The sequence below is a fragment of the Meles meles genome, chromosome 7 (genome assembly GCF_922984935.1).
Source record: "Meles meles chromosome 7, mMelMel3.1 paternal haplotype, whole genome shotgun sequence".
Taxonomy (NCBI): Eukaryota; Metazoa; Chordata; class Mammalia; order Carnivora; family Mustelidae; genus Meles; species Meles meles.
Genome location: NC_060072.1, coordinates 105,518,356 through 105,532,292, shown reverse-complemented (window position 1 = coordinate 105,532,292; position 13,937 = coordinate 105,518,356). Strand labels below are relative to the sequence as shown.

Sequence of the window (13,937 nt, the reverse complement as noted above, 5' to 3'; positions counted from 1 at the left end):
TACTCTGTCAGCTGGTGGGGTTCCTGGCCCAATCTCAGGGACTTTCCCATCCCCCACCCCACATCAGGCGCCGGTCTCTGCCCCAGCCTCCCACACCCACTCAGAAGGACCATCCCCTCCAGGAGCAGAACTTTAATTCCAGAGTTTTAGTGTATTTACAAAAGTCCACAGCTCCAGCTGGCAGCCCCATTGTTCTGTGCTTGCGCCTGCCTTCGGACAGGTCAGCTCACTCTTTGCTTGTGCAGGCAGGGGGCAGAGAGGTGCCCAGTTTCTATTAGTGTAACATAAATGATACAAAGATTGCTTACCTACTGTGAAAAAGGCCCAGGGACAAACCAGAGGCCCCTAAGCTGCCTTGCTTGGTTCTCCAAACCCAAAATAGGCAGTGAGGCGGGGCACCCCATCTCTGCAGCCACAAGCTTGGGCTCCTGGCACACTCAGCCTCTCTCAGGATCATACACACACACACACACACCTGCCTCACACACACAAGGCTGAGCTTGGGCTCCTGGCACACTCAGCCTCTCTCAGGATCATACACACACACACACACACACACACAACCTGCCTCACACACACAAGGCTGAGCCCCTGGCAGTGCTCCGGCAGCTGAGAAAATCTATATACACTTGGAGAGTAGCACCAAGTAGGTGGCTGGCAGCCATGCTTGCCCTTCCAAGGCCCTCGTCCAGAAGAAGGGTCCGAAGGGCATCCTGCACGGTCCTTCCGGCCCCCAGCGAGGAGGCGGCGGTCCTCAGGGCAGGCCCCTCCCGGGGAGGGGCGTGGCCTCACCGCAGGAGGCGGGGCGCCGGCGAGAGGGAGGCTGGGGCACACAGCGCCTCCTCGATGTCCTCCAAGCAGCCCAGCAGGTCCATGTCGCGGAGCACGCGGCCCAGCAGCTCCAGCGTGGCCTCGCGCCGCGGCGTGCGCCGCCGCCAGGCCGCCAGCATGCTGTAGTGGGCCTCCCGCAGGCAGCGCCCGTTCTGCAGCTCCAGCCGCTCGATCTCGTGCTCGCTCAGCCCCAGCCGGCGCACAAACTCCTTCCAGCGCGACGGGGGCACGCCGTCCACCACGGCATACAGCGTCGCCGGGTCCGCGGGGTCGGCTGCGGGGAAGCAGGTTGTGAGCCTTCCACAGGCAGGCGACAGCAGCCGCCCGGCCCGCCCCTGCTCCGTCCCGCCCCGCCCTCGTTTCCCCCGCCCCCACTCCGCGCACGCGCACTCTAGGAGCCCCGCCCACCTGCTGCGACTGGGAGCTCACCTTCTGCGCGCTGACTGTGGGTGCTGTCCTCCCACTTCTGAACTGGGGTGGGAATGGGGGTGGAGGCTGGAGCCGCGGTGAGGATGGGGCCGGCCTCCTGGTAGGGTGGGGCCATCTCTCCGGAGTCTGACGGAGCCCTTAACTTAGACCAGTCACGAGGGGTGAAGGACCTGGGGGTGAAGGTGGGGTTGGGGATGGGACTGAAGCCCGGGATGGGACTGAAGCCCGTGGTGGGACTGAAGCTCGTGGTGGGACTGAAGCTCGTGGTGGGACTGAAACCTGGAACCGAGGCCAGGGTCTCAGGCTCCCCCTAAAAGAGAGAAGGCACAGCATTAGCAAAAGAGAGGAAAAACAGCCCTAACCCTCTTTACTCTTGAAGGGGGCTGGGATTAGAGGGAGTTAGGGGTGGGGGGGGTCATTTGGGTACCACAGGATTATAATGGAAAATCAAGGAAGGTTGGGGGTAGGTTCCTAGTTTCATCTTACCTCCTTTGTAGGTGTCGTTTTCCCACAAACTGAGAAAAAAGAAACAAAGCGTCACAAATTTCACTTCCTCTCTCAGCCCTGGCGCCCATACTGGGACTGGCGGTGGGGACTTGTGGTGACATGGTTCAGAGCTAAAGTGGCCCCAGGGACAAGAGAACTACTGATGCAATGTGACCTTTCACAAGCCATCAGAGCTGTCTCCTGCCGACAAGGTTCTCAGCAGCAAACTAAGGGGACACTCCTCATACCCCTCCATGTTGGTCCATCTTGACCATTTACCCCCCTCCCACGTCCCTGACAGCATGCTTTCCCCTCCCAAAGGCCCCACTCACTCACCAGTAGAGAAGAACCTGGGCATCTGCCGTTGGTAGCGGCACATTAAAACAATGGAGAAGGATAAAACACAAATGCCAAAGAAGATCACCAGGGGCAACAGCACTGTGGTACCTGGAGACAAGGCAGGCTGTGGTCAGAGGAGGGGGCAGCAGGAGGCAGCAGGGCTGGCTGGGTGGGTGGAAGGTCAAGGATTAGGACAGGGCAGGTGCGCATGGGAACAGGGTGATCTGTCCTCACCTGGGTCCTGAGGGACCGTAACCTTTTCCACAGGGAGTAGACACAACTTTCTGCATTCTGTGTTTTCCTTACAGCTAAAAGAAGAGATAGCACAGGTAAATAGGGTTCCTCCCATAAGAGGAAGACAGGGGAGAAAGACAAAAAACAAAAAACTCCACAGTGTTGCAAATCCTTTGCTTTATGATTATTTTAGCTCTCTCTTGGTATAATGGAAAATGAAACCTCTGCTGGGAAATTAAACTGCTCCTGATGGAGAGGAATGAAACCCAAGTTAATCACAAAATCATTAAATTTTAGAACTGATCTCCAGGAGGCTGTGTAGAAAAAAGTTAAAAGCAGTGAGAGGCGAGGCATGAATTGCAGCCCATTCATTGGCTAGCAGTGTGACTCCAAGCAAGTCATTTAACAGGTAAGCTTCAGTTTGCTCATCTGTGAAATAAGGCTCTTGCCCACCTGCCAGAATTGAGGAGTTAAGTGAGATCTGTCTGCCTGACATATAGTTAAGTGCTCAGTAAATGGTAACAGCAACTGAATCATTTTACTGATGAGAATCCCATGGTAAAGAGAGACTGGGGAGCTTTTTCTTGAGATAAACAATCCCTGACTTTGAGAGAGGGGTCAAACATGCATGTGAAAAGTTTTGAAATACATATTGTTGGGGGCAGCCAGAGAGTACTCTCGGACAAGCACATCTTTCCCTGTTGGGGGCATGGAGTGGTAAGAACTCCATGGAGGGCTAACAGGAGCTTAGGGGAAGGTGAATTCTCAGCGGGAATCTGAAAGCAGGAAGAGGCACTTTTGCCCACCTCACAAGCTCATGGTGAGAACCTCATGGAATGAGTGTGAAAGCTCTCCGAAGCATCAGAGCAGATTCGGTAGGAAAACAAAACAAGGGGCGCCTGGGTGGCTCAGTGGGTTAAAGTCTCTGCCTTCAGCTCAGGTCATGATCCCAGGGTCCTGGGATCGAGCCCCGCATGGGGCTCTCTGCTCAGCAGGGAGCCTGCTTCCCCCCACCACCCTCTGCCTGCCTCTCTGCCTACTTGTGATCTCTGTCAAATAAATAAATAAAATCTTAAAAAAAAGAAAAAATGGTTCAGTGTCAGACACTTTGTAGCTCTACAACCGTCCAAGTGAATATCATCAGTCTTACTTTAAAGGCGAGAAAACTAAAGCTCCGAGATGTTAAGTAACTTGCCCAAGGTCACACAGCCTAAGTGGTTCCACTGATATTTAAACCCAGATCAACTGAACTTGAGAACCCTCAGAGTTCCTTCTTTGCAAGCAAGTGTCTAAGACTAGGCTCCGTGGAGCCAAAAGAGGTAAGGAGGCCTGAACAGAGACTGGGTAAGAAATACCATATTGCAGCAAAGAGGCCATCAGTGATAAAAAGCACCATTACTACGTAAACACACACACACACACACACACAGCTGCCAGTTAAACCATGATACCTCATCAATTATTAGATGAAAGCTAATTTCAGAGATGTGAAAATGCACGTCCTAGAATCAATGGACTGTAGTAGATCCTGTCACCCCAAAATCCAAATGTCTGAATTAAAAGAACTGCAAGTCTGTGAAGTATGAGCCTCCATTCCCAAAGACTTCTTCAGATTTTAGGAGCAAGTCCCCAGGGGGTGGGGGGAAGGAGTAGCAGGAAGGACTGTCTGGTGTACTGACACTAAGTGTCAGCCACTCAAACAGCCAGTAAAAGCCAGAGCGTCTTGGGGTGTCTCCCTTGCCCTGCTGGTGGCCCTCACCTGCAGCCACCCCATCCCACCCCAACCCCCCACCCCCATCCAGTGCCCAGCAGCTGGCAGAGATACTCACTGAACACAAGATATGCATTCATTGCCTCTTAGAAAGAAACCCGCGTGGCAGTTGCACACTGTGTTCTGTTTCTCTGTGCCTGTAGGGAGAGATGCAGCACAGCTAGGAGAGGGCCGCCCTGCAACCCCAAGGATCACGGGGAAAACCAGAAGGGGCGGGGGGTAGATGGCCAGAGTGGAGGTGGTCCCACAGACTTCGGGAGTGGGAAGGAGCGAAAGTGTTGCGTGGAAGGGGGCGGCATAGAGGCAGAGAGCTTCCTCCTGAGCCTGAGCCGGGGCCACCCTGAGGCAGGGAGGAGACTGGGGTTGGGAGAGCCATGCTCACAGGAGATGTGCACTGTGCCATTGAGGCAGAGGCTGCAGTTCACGCACTGGAAAAGGGTTTCACCCCAATAACGCCGGTACTGGTTCTCCCGGCAGCCACACACAGTGTCCTGGGACACAGTGCAAGGAGAAATCTCCACCTGGTTCATTTCTGGAGAGGGGAGGAGACGGAGTGTGAGCCCCTGCCCCACAGCAGTGGGTGTCTTTCTCTGTACACTCGTCCCCACCCAGGCACTCACCATGCACAAGCATTCCCGCCCACACCCACCAGCAGAGATCTGTCTGCCCTCGCACATAGGCGCACGCACTGCTCTAACCTAGCTCCCTGATGCTCTGTTTAGAGCCCCTGCCGCCTCCTAAGACTCACCTTTTCGGCATTTGGAGCAACTGAGGCACTGTCTGAGGTGGTTCTCCGAAGCTGTAAAGGTGCCATTTTCACATTCCCTGCAGTCTGTGTCCAGCCCCAGGCTGGGACAGTCCTTGTACAGGTAGGTCCCTGTGGTGGGGTAGCAGGGTTAGGTAACGGCGAGAGCTCAAGGAAGGAGCCTCCGCTAGAGAGAACAGCCAGGATCCACCCCACCCCGCCCCAAGTGTCTAAGAGAGGAAAGAAGGGACAAAATCCCAGTCCAGGAGAGGCAGCAAAGTCAGGAGACTGGAGGTAAGGTTCCAGGTTCTAGAACCTCTGGAAAAGGCAAAGGAAGAAGCAGGACCCTATAACCGAGCAGGGTCACTGTTAGCGCTTTCTCCTACCTTTGTGGCACTTCGTACAACAAATGGAATTATCTTGCGGGTGAATATATTTGCCTTGGGGACACAGAACAGCTCTCTTCTCCCGGTCCCTGATGTGAGGGACCAGTGCCATAACCCTTAAGGGGTATATTTCCACCAACAGAGCCAGGAGCACCTGGGGAAGAGTCAGACAGGGGAGATCCCATCAGGAGAGGGTGGATGGGAGCCTTGGGGGTAGCAAGTCAAAGCCTTCCCAGCACAAGTCCTTTCTCAGTGGAACATTCTCCCCAGGCCAGTCCTGCTCACACTCCATGTTCTTCCTCTAAGCTCAGACAGCTGGCCCCACGTGATCCAGTGCTTAATTCTTCCCTAGTTGTTCTGTGGACTAATTTTTGTCCTTCCAGGTCAAGGCTAGTGGACCCCAGGCCTGGGCTCTATTTTATCCTTCTTTCCCCATAGCAGCTAATAGTGCTGGACACAGGGCAGGTGTTTAAGGAAGGGGGGTGTTTGTGGTGGTGGTGGTGGTGGTTGTTGTTGTTGTTGTTTTGACTGGGAACTAGCAAGTGACTTCAGTTATGGCCCTTCCTTCCAACAAGGAGCCCTAAGAATTAGGGTGATGTTTCTCCATCGGGACGCTATGATCACAGTGCATTCGCCTTGTGAACATTCACAGAGGTGAACAGTTAGGTAGGATCTGTGCACTTTCCTGGATTGTGTTCTATCAGCAAAAATGTTCTTTATAAAATCAGATTGGCGTGGAAGTAAGTGATGTTTCTGTGGGCACCATTCCTGGGGGGTGGGCAGAAGCAAAAGGAAGAATTTCTTTATACATCTCTATCAGAACCTCACTTAGGAGGGCGCCTGGGTGGCTCAGTGGGTTAAGCCTCTGCCTTCAGCTCAGGTCATGATCTCTGGGTGCTGAGATCAAGGCCCACATGGGGCTCTCTGCTCAGCAGGGAGCCTGCTTCCCCTCTCTCTCTTTGCCTGCCCTTCTGCCTATTTGTGACCTCTCTCTGTCAAATAAATTTTAAAATCTTTTAAAAAAAAGAAAAAAGAACCTCACTTAGGATTTTGCCCTGGGCCTCCAGGCCATATCCCCTTCCACCACTAAATCTGCAGAGGCCCCAGGCTGGCCAGGGCGAATGGGGAAAGTTCTGGGTCAGGAATGAGGTAGGTGACTGATGAAGTTTAGGAGAGGACAAAGGCATGTAGGTTCCACGCAGCTGGAGCTGGCCAGAAGCGGGTGGTCGGGCTCAAAGGACCAGCAAGCCTAGAGCTGAGGGTGGATGTGGGAGTCCTGAAGCCCTCTGCACACCAGGGCATTCTGGGACAAATGTTCACAGTCTCGCACGAGCGCACGGCAACAGAATCACCTGCTCCGTTCTGGCCTCAGAGCCAGGGAGAGCAAAGCCAGGAGTGGGGGTGGAGCTCCAATCCAGACTCTGTCCCTTGATCTCCGGTCAGCCTCTTTCTGACTCTCCCTGGGCCTGGATTTGTTTTCTCCTCTGCTATACAAGCCACTTTATGTCAAGATAAGAGGATGTCCTCAAAGTGTGTTAAACACTGGGAAGCAACAGGCTAATAATCAGATCACGGAAACCCCCATCTGGGACAGGAGGGCATGGCAGCCCACCGCCTGGGCAGGCAGGCAGGTAGGCAGGTAGGGAGATCATGCTCCGAGGCACCCTGTGGCGGACGCTGCAGCCTGGAAGCTGGAGGCTCAGCCAAGAACAGAACCCACGCTGTGCAACACAGCAGCAAGGACTGTGGCAAGGGCAGCACCCTCCTTAGCCCAGTCCGGAACTGCCATCTGCCCTGAACAAGATTGGGGCATTCAGGGCAACAGGAAGAGTTTTGGGGTGGTTATGCGAAGAACTTCCCAATCCTGAAAGTGTGGTTCCTTTCCCTGAAGAAGAGCTCTCAGCGCCTAAGGTTACTGGCACTTGAAATTCCATGGGAGCCCGCCCACCCCTCCACCCGAGGAGCACAGCCAAGCAGCAGAGACAGAGTCAGGGAGAAAAACTAGGGACTCCAGTTCTGGGACAGCCTTGGTGGGGAGCTTTTCGGGGACCACTGGCCTGTGAGGTATAAGCTTCCCAGGAATGGGAGCAAGGGAAGGAGACATTAGGCTTTCTGAAGCCTAGTGTCTCCTTCCCTCTCCAGCACTTTGGGGGTTAAGTCAGATCCGGGAAAGGGAAATCTTTTCCCAGCAGCTCCGCCCAGTGACTCAGGCCAGGGAGGGAGGGCATCTAGGGGAAGGGAGAGAGAACGAGCAGCTTCCCCAGCTCCTCAAGGGTCATGAGTCAGCACAAAGACGGAGGGACTAGCCAGCCATTAAGACCCCATGTGAGCCCTTCATCCTGTGGGCCAGGCTCTCCCTCCAATCCCCACTCACTTCCTCCCCCTCCCCCTCCCTCTCAAAAGAGCCAGGCAAAGGACCCCTGTCCCACTTGGGCCACGTATTTCGGGAAATGGCTCCCTCTCCCATTCCATCCCAAAGGGAAGTCTCCTCAACCCCTGGCTTCCTCCCATCGGGGTCACTACCCACCCCTCCCTGAGGGGCCTCTCAACTCCTTCCCGCCCCTCAGCATCCTTCCTTTAGACCAGGCCCCGCCCTGGATCCTCCTCCCCATTCGACCAGTCCCCAACCGACAGGCCCTTTCCCTGGGTTCTCACAGGAGCCCCCTGACACTCCCCAGCTCCAAAAGAAAGCAAACCAAGGCTGCCCTCCCACCCGGGGTTCACTGCATTCCCACAGCCTGGCTGGTTCTGGTCAGTGGGGTTGGGGTTGGGGACTTCCCTGGGGTCCCCAAACAACCCTTAGGAAATAAGGCCACTTCTGAGTCTCCACAGCCCTCTCCCCTGCCCCACCACGTCCACTGGCAGCTGAGGAAACATTCCAGAACCCTGAACACCCACGTCCAGGAGTGAGGAAGCAGGCGAGAAGAGATGGAAGAGGGCCAGCCCTACTTCCCAGGTCTCTGTAGCCCCCACAATGCCCCAGCCAGCCCTCTCTGATCCCTACTAGCCAGGGCCTCAGGCACGGCTGGCTTCAGGAAGCAGGTCCTTAGACGCTGTACCCTGCAGCTAAATTAGGAGGTAAGCAAGCTCTGAGCCCCAAGACCCTAGCCAGCTTGCACCTGTCATCAGGAGCAGGGGAAAGGCAGGAAGCTGGGAGGTGCCTGTGGAGAGCCAGTTGAGGGGGTGGCCCAGCACCCCTCTGACTCCCCCACAACTTCCGCCTAGGGAGACTTTAAAGTGTGACTTCCTGTGCTGGGGCTGCAAAGGGGGCGGAGAAGCCCAAGGAGAAACCGAGAGAGCTCGAGGGACCCTGTGGTCTAAACCTGACCCAGCACCTCCAGACCTTAGCTGGGCCCTTCCCCTGCATTAATTTGTTCATTAAATTAAAATGCATTTGTTCTTAGAATGTAGAAATCTCTGGGGAGTTTATGACAGCTTCTCCTCCAAGAGCTCAGTTGCAATCACACCTCCTGCCCCAAAGCCCCCCATTAATCCCACTTCCCCCGCTCAAGCTCATTAGATGCTCAGCCCCCTGTGATCTTCAATACCACGGATTAACAATATCTACTTTTGGCTCTTGTTATAATTATCCTGGGGAGTAGATATGATCTCCCCCAACAGACCATAAACTTTATGAGATGAGTGATCAGAGAGAGAGTGTGGTCAGAGATAGCGTCTTATCCTCCTGGGTATCTCCTCAGCTCCCAAAATGAGAGGAGCAAAGTAAGTAACGATGGGTTGGCCAGTCTAACAACTCATCTGTGCTTCCCTCCAGCTGACGCCACTGCTTCCCAGAGAGGGAAGGAGAGAGTCCGCGCCCCTTTGAAGAACAGACTTACCTCGGGGGGAGAGTTTCAAACCATGCCCAGTCCTTCCCACACACATGCACACCCACCCACACACTCCCCCACCGGAGAGTCTGATGAGTGTTCCTCTCCTGAGCATCACTGGGGACTGAAGGCAGCACATACCAATGATAAGAAGGCAGGTAAGGGTTTGAGAAGCCCCACTCTAGCCTATTAGTTGCGTACTTCATCTGGCTGTTCCTGAACCCTTAACGTGCCCCATACTCAATGGATCCATCTCCTGGGCTAGACAAATGTCACACAACTTCCTTCTCAGCACCAGTCTGAAAGCTCTGCCGGCCCTTCTCTCCTCGACCGCCCTCCCCACCGCACCTCCCCACCTAGTCCCAATCCATTGGGTCTGCCGGTTCATCTTGCCAGTCCTTCTTCTGTGATCTCTCAGTCCTGCCATACCCACGGGTGGCCTCACACTTGGATTATTGCAACTGTCTTCCTGCTGACTGCTCCGATCCATCCTACACACTCTTTGTGTTCACGCTTCATCTTGTACTTCTCCAGAGCCTGATCTGGAACATCGTTTCCACAGGTCCCTCCTTCCCTGAATGAGCACTTGCAGGGGTCCCTTGCTGCTATTCTGAACATTCTCAGATGCCATGGGCCCTCAGAGAAGTGTTTCTGAATGAATGAAAGAATGAATGAATGAATGAATGGATTCCTCTACCTGGGACCCCATACAAGATGCTCTCTTCATTTCCTCCCTCCTTCCCTCCAATTTTCTCATTCTCATTTCTTCTTGTTCCTCAACCTGCTCCTTCCACTCCATCCAAGGGGTCCTTCCACCCCACCTGCTCCCAACACAAAATCCCACCTCTCCCTTCCCCTCGTCTCCCCAAACCAGTCTCCCTTCTTTCCAGCCACCCTGCCAGCCACTGACTTCGAATCTCAGCCCCAAAACCACTTTTCTGTGAGGTTTTCCCTTCCTCGTTCCATCTGACCCATGCCTGTTCCTTGATTGATGCAACAAAGAGTTAGGGAGCACCACTACTCATGCGTCCCATTCTCTGCTGGGCCAGAGACAGCAGTAGGCAGAGGATGCTCCTGGAGCACCACAAGAGTGGAAGCAGCTGGTTGATGCTCATTCCCTTCCCTGGTTCTGCCTCCCATCTCCCCATCAGTGTTCTAGGACACCACACCAAAACACTTTTGTGGGTATTTTCCCCAAGAGTGTGCTGAAACCATTTTTTGGCTGTAAGCTATCTTGGGTCCCAGGCGATAAACTCCTTGAGAACGGCAAAATCCTACGGGCTTTGTCCCAGTCTCTCCAGTATTCTTCCCCACTATCCCCCCACACAAGCATAACTCCAGTGCTCAGTGTTGCCCACTGCAAGATGAGCAATTGAAAAGCTCAGACAGACCTCCATACCTTCTGTTTCCCCTCTGGCTCCAGGCTGAGCTTGGGTCCCTCAGAGCTGAGCTTGGGTCCCTCACCGTGTCCACACCAGCCCCTAGGCACTTTTCTTTATCTGTTGAGACCACCCATACCTTCTGTTTTCTAAACAGTAGCCACCAAACAATACTACTAACACAAACAAGACAAATCTAAGTGCTTTCCACTTGCTATACCTTGCTCCTCTACTAGAATGTAGACTCCATGGGGACAGAGATTTTGTTCACTGCTGTCATCCCAGCACTTAAAATAATGTCTAGTACAGACCCAGCACTTGATAAGTTGAATACTTAACCCACAGTTGACCTTGAACAACACAGAGGTAGGAGCACTGGGCAACACCCCCCACTTAATGAAAAAATCCATGTATAACTTTTGACTCCCCCAAAACTTAATGACTTAAAGCCTACCTTTGACTGGAAGCCAAATCAAGGGCAGAAACAATTGATTAACACACATTTTGTATGTTCTGTGTTTACACCATATTTTTACCATCAAGTAGGCTAGAGAAATGAAAATGTCATTAAGAAAATCATAAACAGAAAATACATTTACAGTTCTTTAGTTAATGGGGAAAATCTGCACGTAAGTGGACCCGTGTGGTTCAAACCCCTGTTGTTCAAGGGTCAACTGTATATCAATCTACTTAATCTTCAGAACGACATTTGGAGGTAGTGTTTATTACATACGTTTTAGAGATAAAGAAACTAGGACATGGAAGCTTCTGTAGCTTGCCCAAGTTCAGGCAACTAGTCAGTGATGGAGCCAGGATTTAAATCCAAGTGATCTACCCCAAGAAAACAGAAGTAAGACCAGGCAGCTGGAGGGGGGCAGAGGGATCCTGGGAGAAGGACAACCTTGAGAGAAGTCAAGAGAGGGGACGAGGGAGACAGGAGGTGGGAGAGTGAGAAGAACAGTGAGGCCAAAATGGAGAGAGGTGCTGACTGGGGGGATCAGGGTCTAGAAATGTGGACTCCAGCACAGAAGAGAGGGAGAGGGAGGAACCAAAGAGAAAAGGTCTCAAAAAAAGAGACTCTCATGGGGAAACTGATAGAAAAGACAGGAATGCTTAGGAGAGACAGGACAAGACCCAGAGAAGAGGGAAGGGGAGGAGAGTGGGGAAGACCTAGGCTAGGGAAGGGCAGAGACCTAGAAGAAACCAGCCAGCACACGCCAGAAAAATCCACCCCAGCAAGAGGGAGAGAGGGGCTTGGAGTACGACACAGGATGACTCCAGGACAGGCAGGGAGATCAAGGATACACTAAAATGAGGCTGAGGCACAAGAAAGGGACATTTTCCAGTGACGAAAACAAGTTTCTACTAACTTCCCCAAACCGCGCTGTAAAAGAAGACACTAAGAGATTGTTGTTTAGGCCTGTGGGAAGGGGGCTGGAAGGCTGGCACAGGGACAGGACTGGACCAGGTGGAGGTGGGGCTAGTTGTCCAACAGAGGCCACCCATCTAGAAGCTGAGCCAGAGGCAGGGGGTGTAGAATGCCTCCAGGTGGGCGCCCGGCCCGGGGAGTGCACTGGGGACACTCTCTGCGGGGTTGCCCTGCCCCTGTCCAGTTCCCACTCTACTCCCAAATATGCCCCTCCACACAGGCAGAAACACATAGCATCCCAAACTTACCCACCAACCCATAGCCGTTCCCGGACTCAGTTTCCCCCTTCACTAGCATCCGACTCCTACCCTCTGCCAGGGTTTACTCAGCCTGGGCCCAAGGGCAGCCTCCCCGAGCACACACACCCGCTGGCCAGCTGACCAGAGGACAGAACTCTGAATCATGGGGACTCCCTTCTTCCATTCCTTTCCTTACTCTCCGGAATCTGCCCCACCCTCGGGGATCACCTGCACCCACATTCCCCGCCACCTCCTAGCCCCAGCAAACTTCCTTGGTGTCCTCGGGTTCCCTTTCACTGTCCCCCCGGCCTCCGACTCGGCCGGTGGCCCGAATGAGGAACCCGAACTTCTGGCCGCGTTTGAAGTGGGGCCACGCTGGCCCGAGGCCGGGGGCCGAGACGAGGGCCCACTCGGGCGAGGCGGCGTCCTCCCCTTCTCTCCCCACTCCTCCTTTCCCCTCCCCTTCTCCCTCCCCCTCCCCCAGCCCACTCGGCCCTCGTCCCAGGGCTCACCAGTGGCAGCAGCAGGCCAGGCACGGTGGGGAGGCCCATGACCGGCCAGCGGTGGCCTCTTACTCCCCCATCAGGGCTCAGGCAGTGGCGGCGGCGGCGGCGGCGGCGGAGTCCGGGATGTGCTGGCCCGACGGGTCCCAAGAGGAGCCCGGGGCCGCGGGCAGGGGAGCTGAGGTGGAGACTGGGGTGAGGATCACGGCTCAGTCCGGGGCCGGGATCTCCAACCCCAAAGGCCGGAGCTGGAGCCCGAGTCCTGAGAACTGGGAGAAAATTAAAGCAGAAAGGAGCGAGGAGGTGGGAGGGAAGGGAGAGTGGCAGATAGGGTGTTGCAACTGCGGGACAGGAAGAGCCTGGGGGAGGAGAAGGGAGGAGGCGGGAGGAGGGGGCGAAGGGCTGTAACCCTTTGGAGCTCAGTCAGAGGTGCCCGAGTCCCGGATCCAGCGGCCTCGGGCCCCCAACCCACCAATCCGACCCCTCCTGAGCCAACACCACGGGGCCCTAAGCCCCTCCCTCCTCACTCACCCGGTCACCGACCTTTCCACGTGAACACCGACTCAGGGCTTTGGAGTCACAGTTACTGGGTTCCAGCTCAGAAGGCTCTACTTTTTAGCTCGATGGTCCTGGACCAGCAAACTACACTCTGAGTCTGTTTTCCAGTTTGCCACGTGGAGAGAACCTAGCTCAGGGGATGGGTGTAAGAGTTTTACTGAGACAAAACAGGTTGAGTGTCTGACCCATGACAGGTACTCAGTGTTCCTTAGTAGCTCTTCCCTTGGCCCCCAAGTTCTCCACTGACACCTTGGTCTCCCGCTTTCTTGGGTGTTTATCCCTCCAACCCAGACTCGGAGTGAACCCTCACCCTAGTTTTCCACCCTAACTGGGGCCCTGACACCCTCCCCCCCCTACTCTGTTCTCATCCACCCTGCCTGGCTGGTGCCCCTAGCTGCTGAACCTGGCTCCCCCACAAAAAAATCGAGGGACCTGAGGCAAAACCTCCCCGGAGCCTCATTTACTAAGTGAGAGTAACATTGCCTGGCCCACCTACATGGGGGAAATGATGTCATGAGGATTAATGAGATCCTATCTGTGAAAATGCTTTGGAAATTAAAGATACCTCGATCACGTTTTACCAGTACATTCTCAGTGCCCCTCTCTCACATATTCTGATATATCAATCCAAATTGACCTTGAACATGATCTACCACAGCGTTCTGTTTTATAGGTAAGAAAACTGAGGCCTGGAGATACATATGCAGTTTCTCTGCATGCCCGCTGAAACCCGGGAGCCCCAACTTCAGCCCAAGGGCCCATTTTACTATGATAGACA

General features: G+C 54.3%; 1 protein-coding gene across 3 annotated transcripts; it reads right to left on the bottom strand.

Annotated features, from left to right (window-relative positions):
* Positions 1-117: 117 nt before the first annotated feature.
* Positions 118-13,081, bottom strand: TNFRSF1A (TNF receptor superfamily member 1A). 3 transcript variants are annotated; one of them, XR_006819623.1, is made up of 11 exons: positions 12,611-13,081; positions 5,222-5,375; positions 4,839-4,967; positions 4,473-4,622; positions 4,149-4,227; positions 2,320-2,393; positions 2,083-2,193; positions 1,747-1,775; positions 1,261-1,570; positions 560-1,105; positions 118-475 (listed from the first exon to the last, which is right to left on the bottom strand). XR_006819623.1 is itself a non-coding variant. In XM_046011900.1 (10 exons), exons 1-10 carry the CDS (start codon positions 12,647-12,649, stop codon positions 789-791), a joined length of 1,392 nt encoding a protein of 463 aa, XP_045867856.1. In that variant the 5' UTR covers positions 12,650-13,081; the 3' UTR covers positions 118-788. The 3 variants fall into 3 exon arrangements, 2 of the variants coding, with proteins under 2 accessions (XP_045867856.1, XP_045867857.1); XM_046011900.1 differs by having other exon boundaries at positions 118-1,105; XM_046011901.1 differs by lacking the exon at positions 12,611-13,081 and adding an exon at positions 12,108-12,240 and having other exon boundaries at positions 118-1,105.
* Positions 13,082-13,937: the final 856 nt, after the last annotated feature.

Excerpts from the sequence above, each read along its gene's own strand:
- TNFRSF1A (XM_046011900.1), bottom strand. The coding sequence starts at position 12,649 with ATGGGCCTCCCCACCGTGCCTGGCCTGCTGCTGCCACTG. Across the intron at positions 2,394-4,148 it reads GAATGCATATCTTGTGTTCA|CTGTAAGGAAAACACAGAAT; the intron begins GTGAGTATCTCT and ends CTCTTCTTTTAG. Across the intron at positions 1,571-1,746 it reads AAACGACACCTACAAAGGAG|GGGGAGCCTGAGACCCTGGC; the intron begins GTAAGATGAAAC and ends TCTCTCTTTTAG.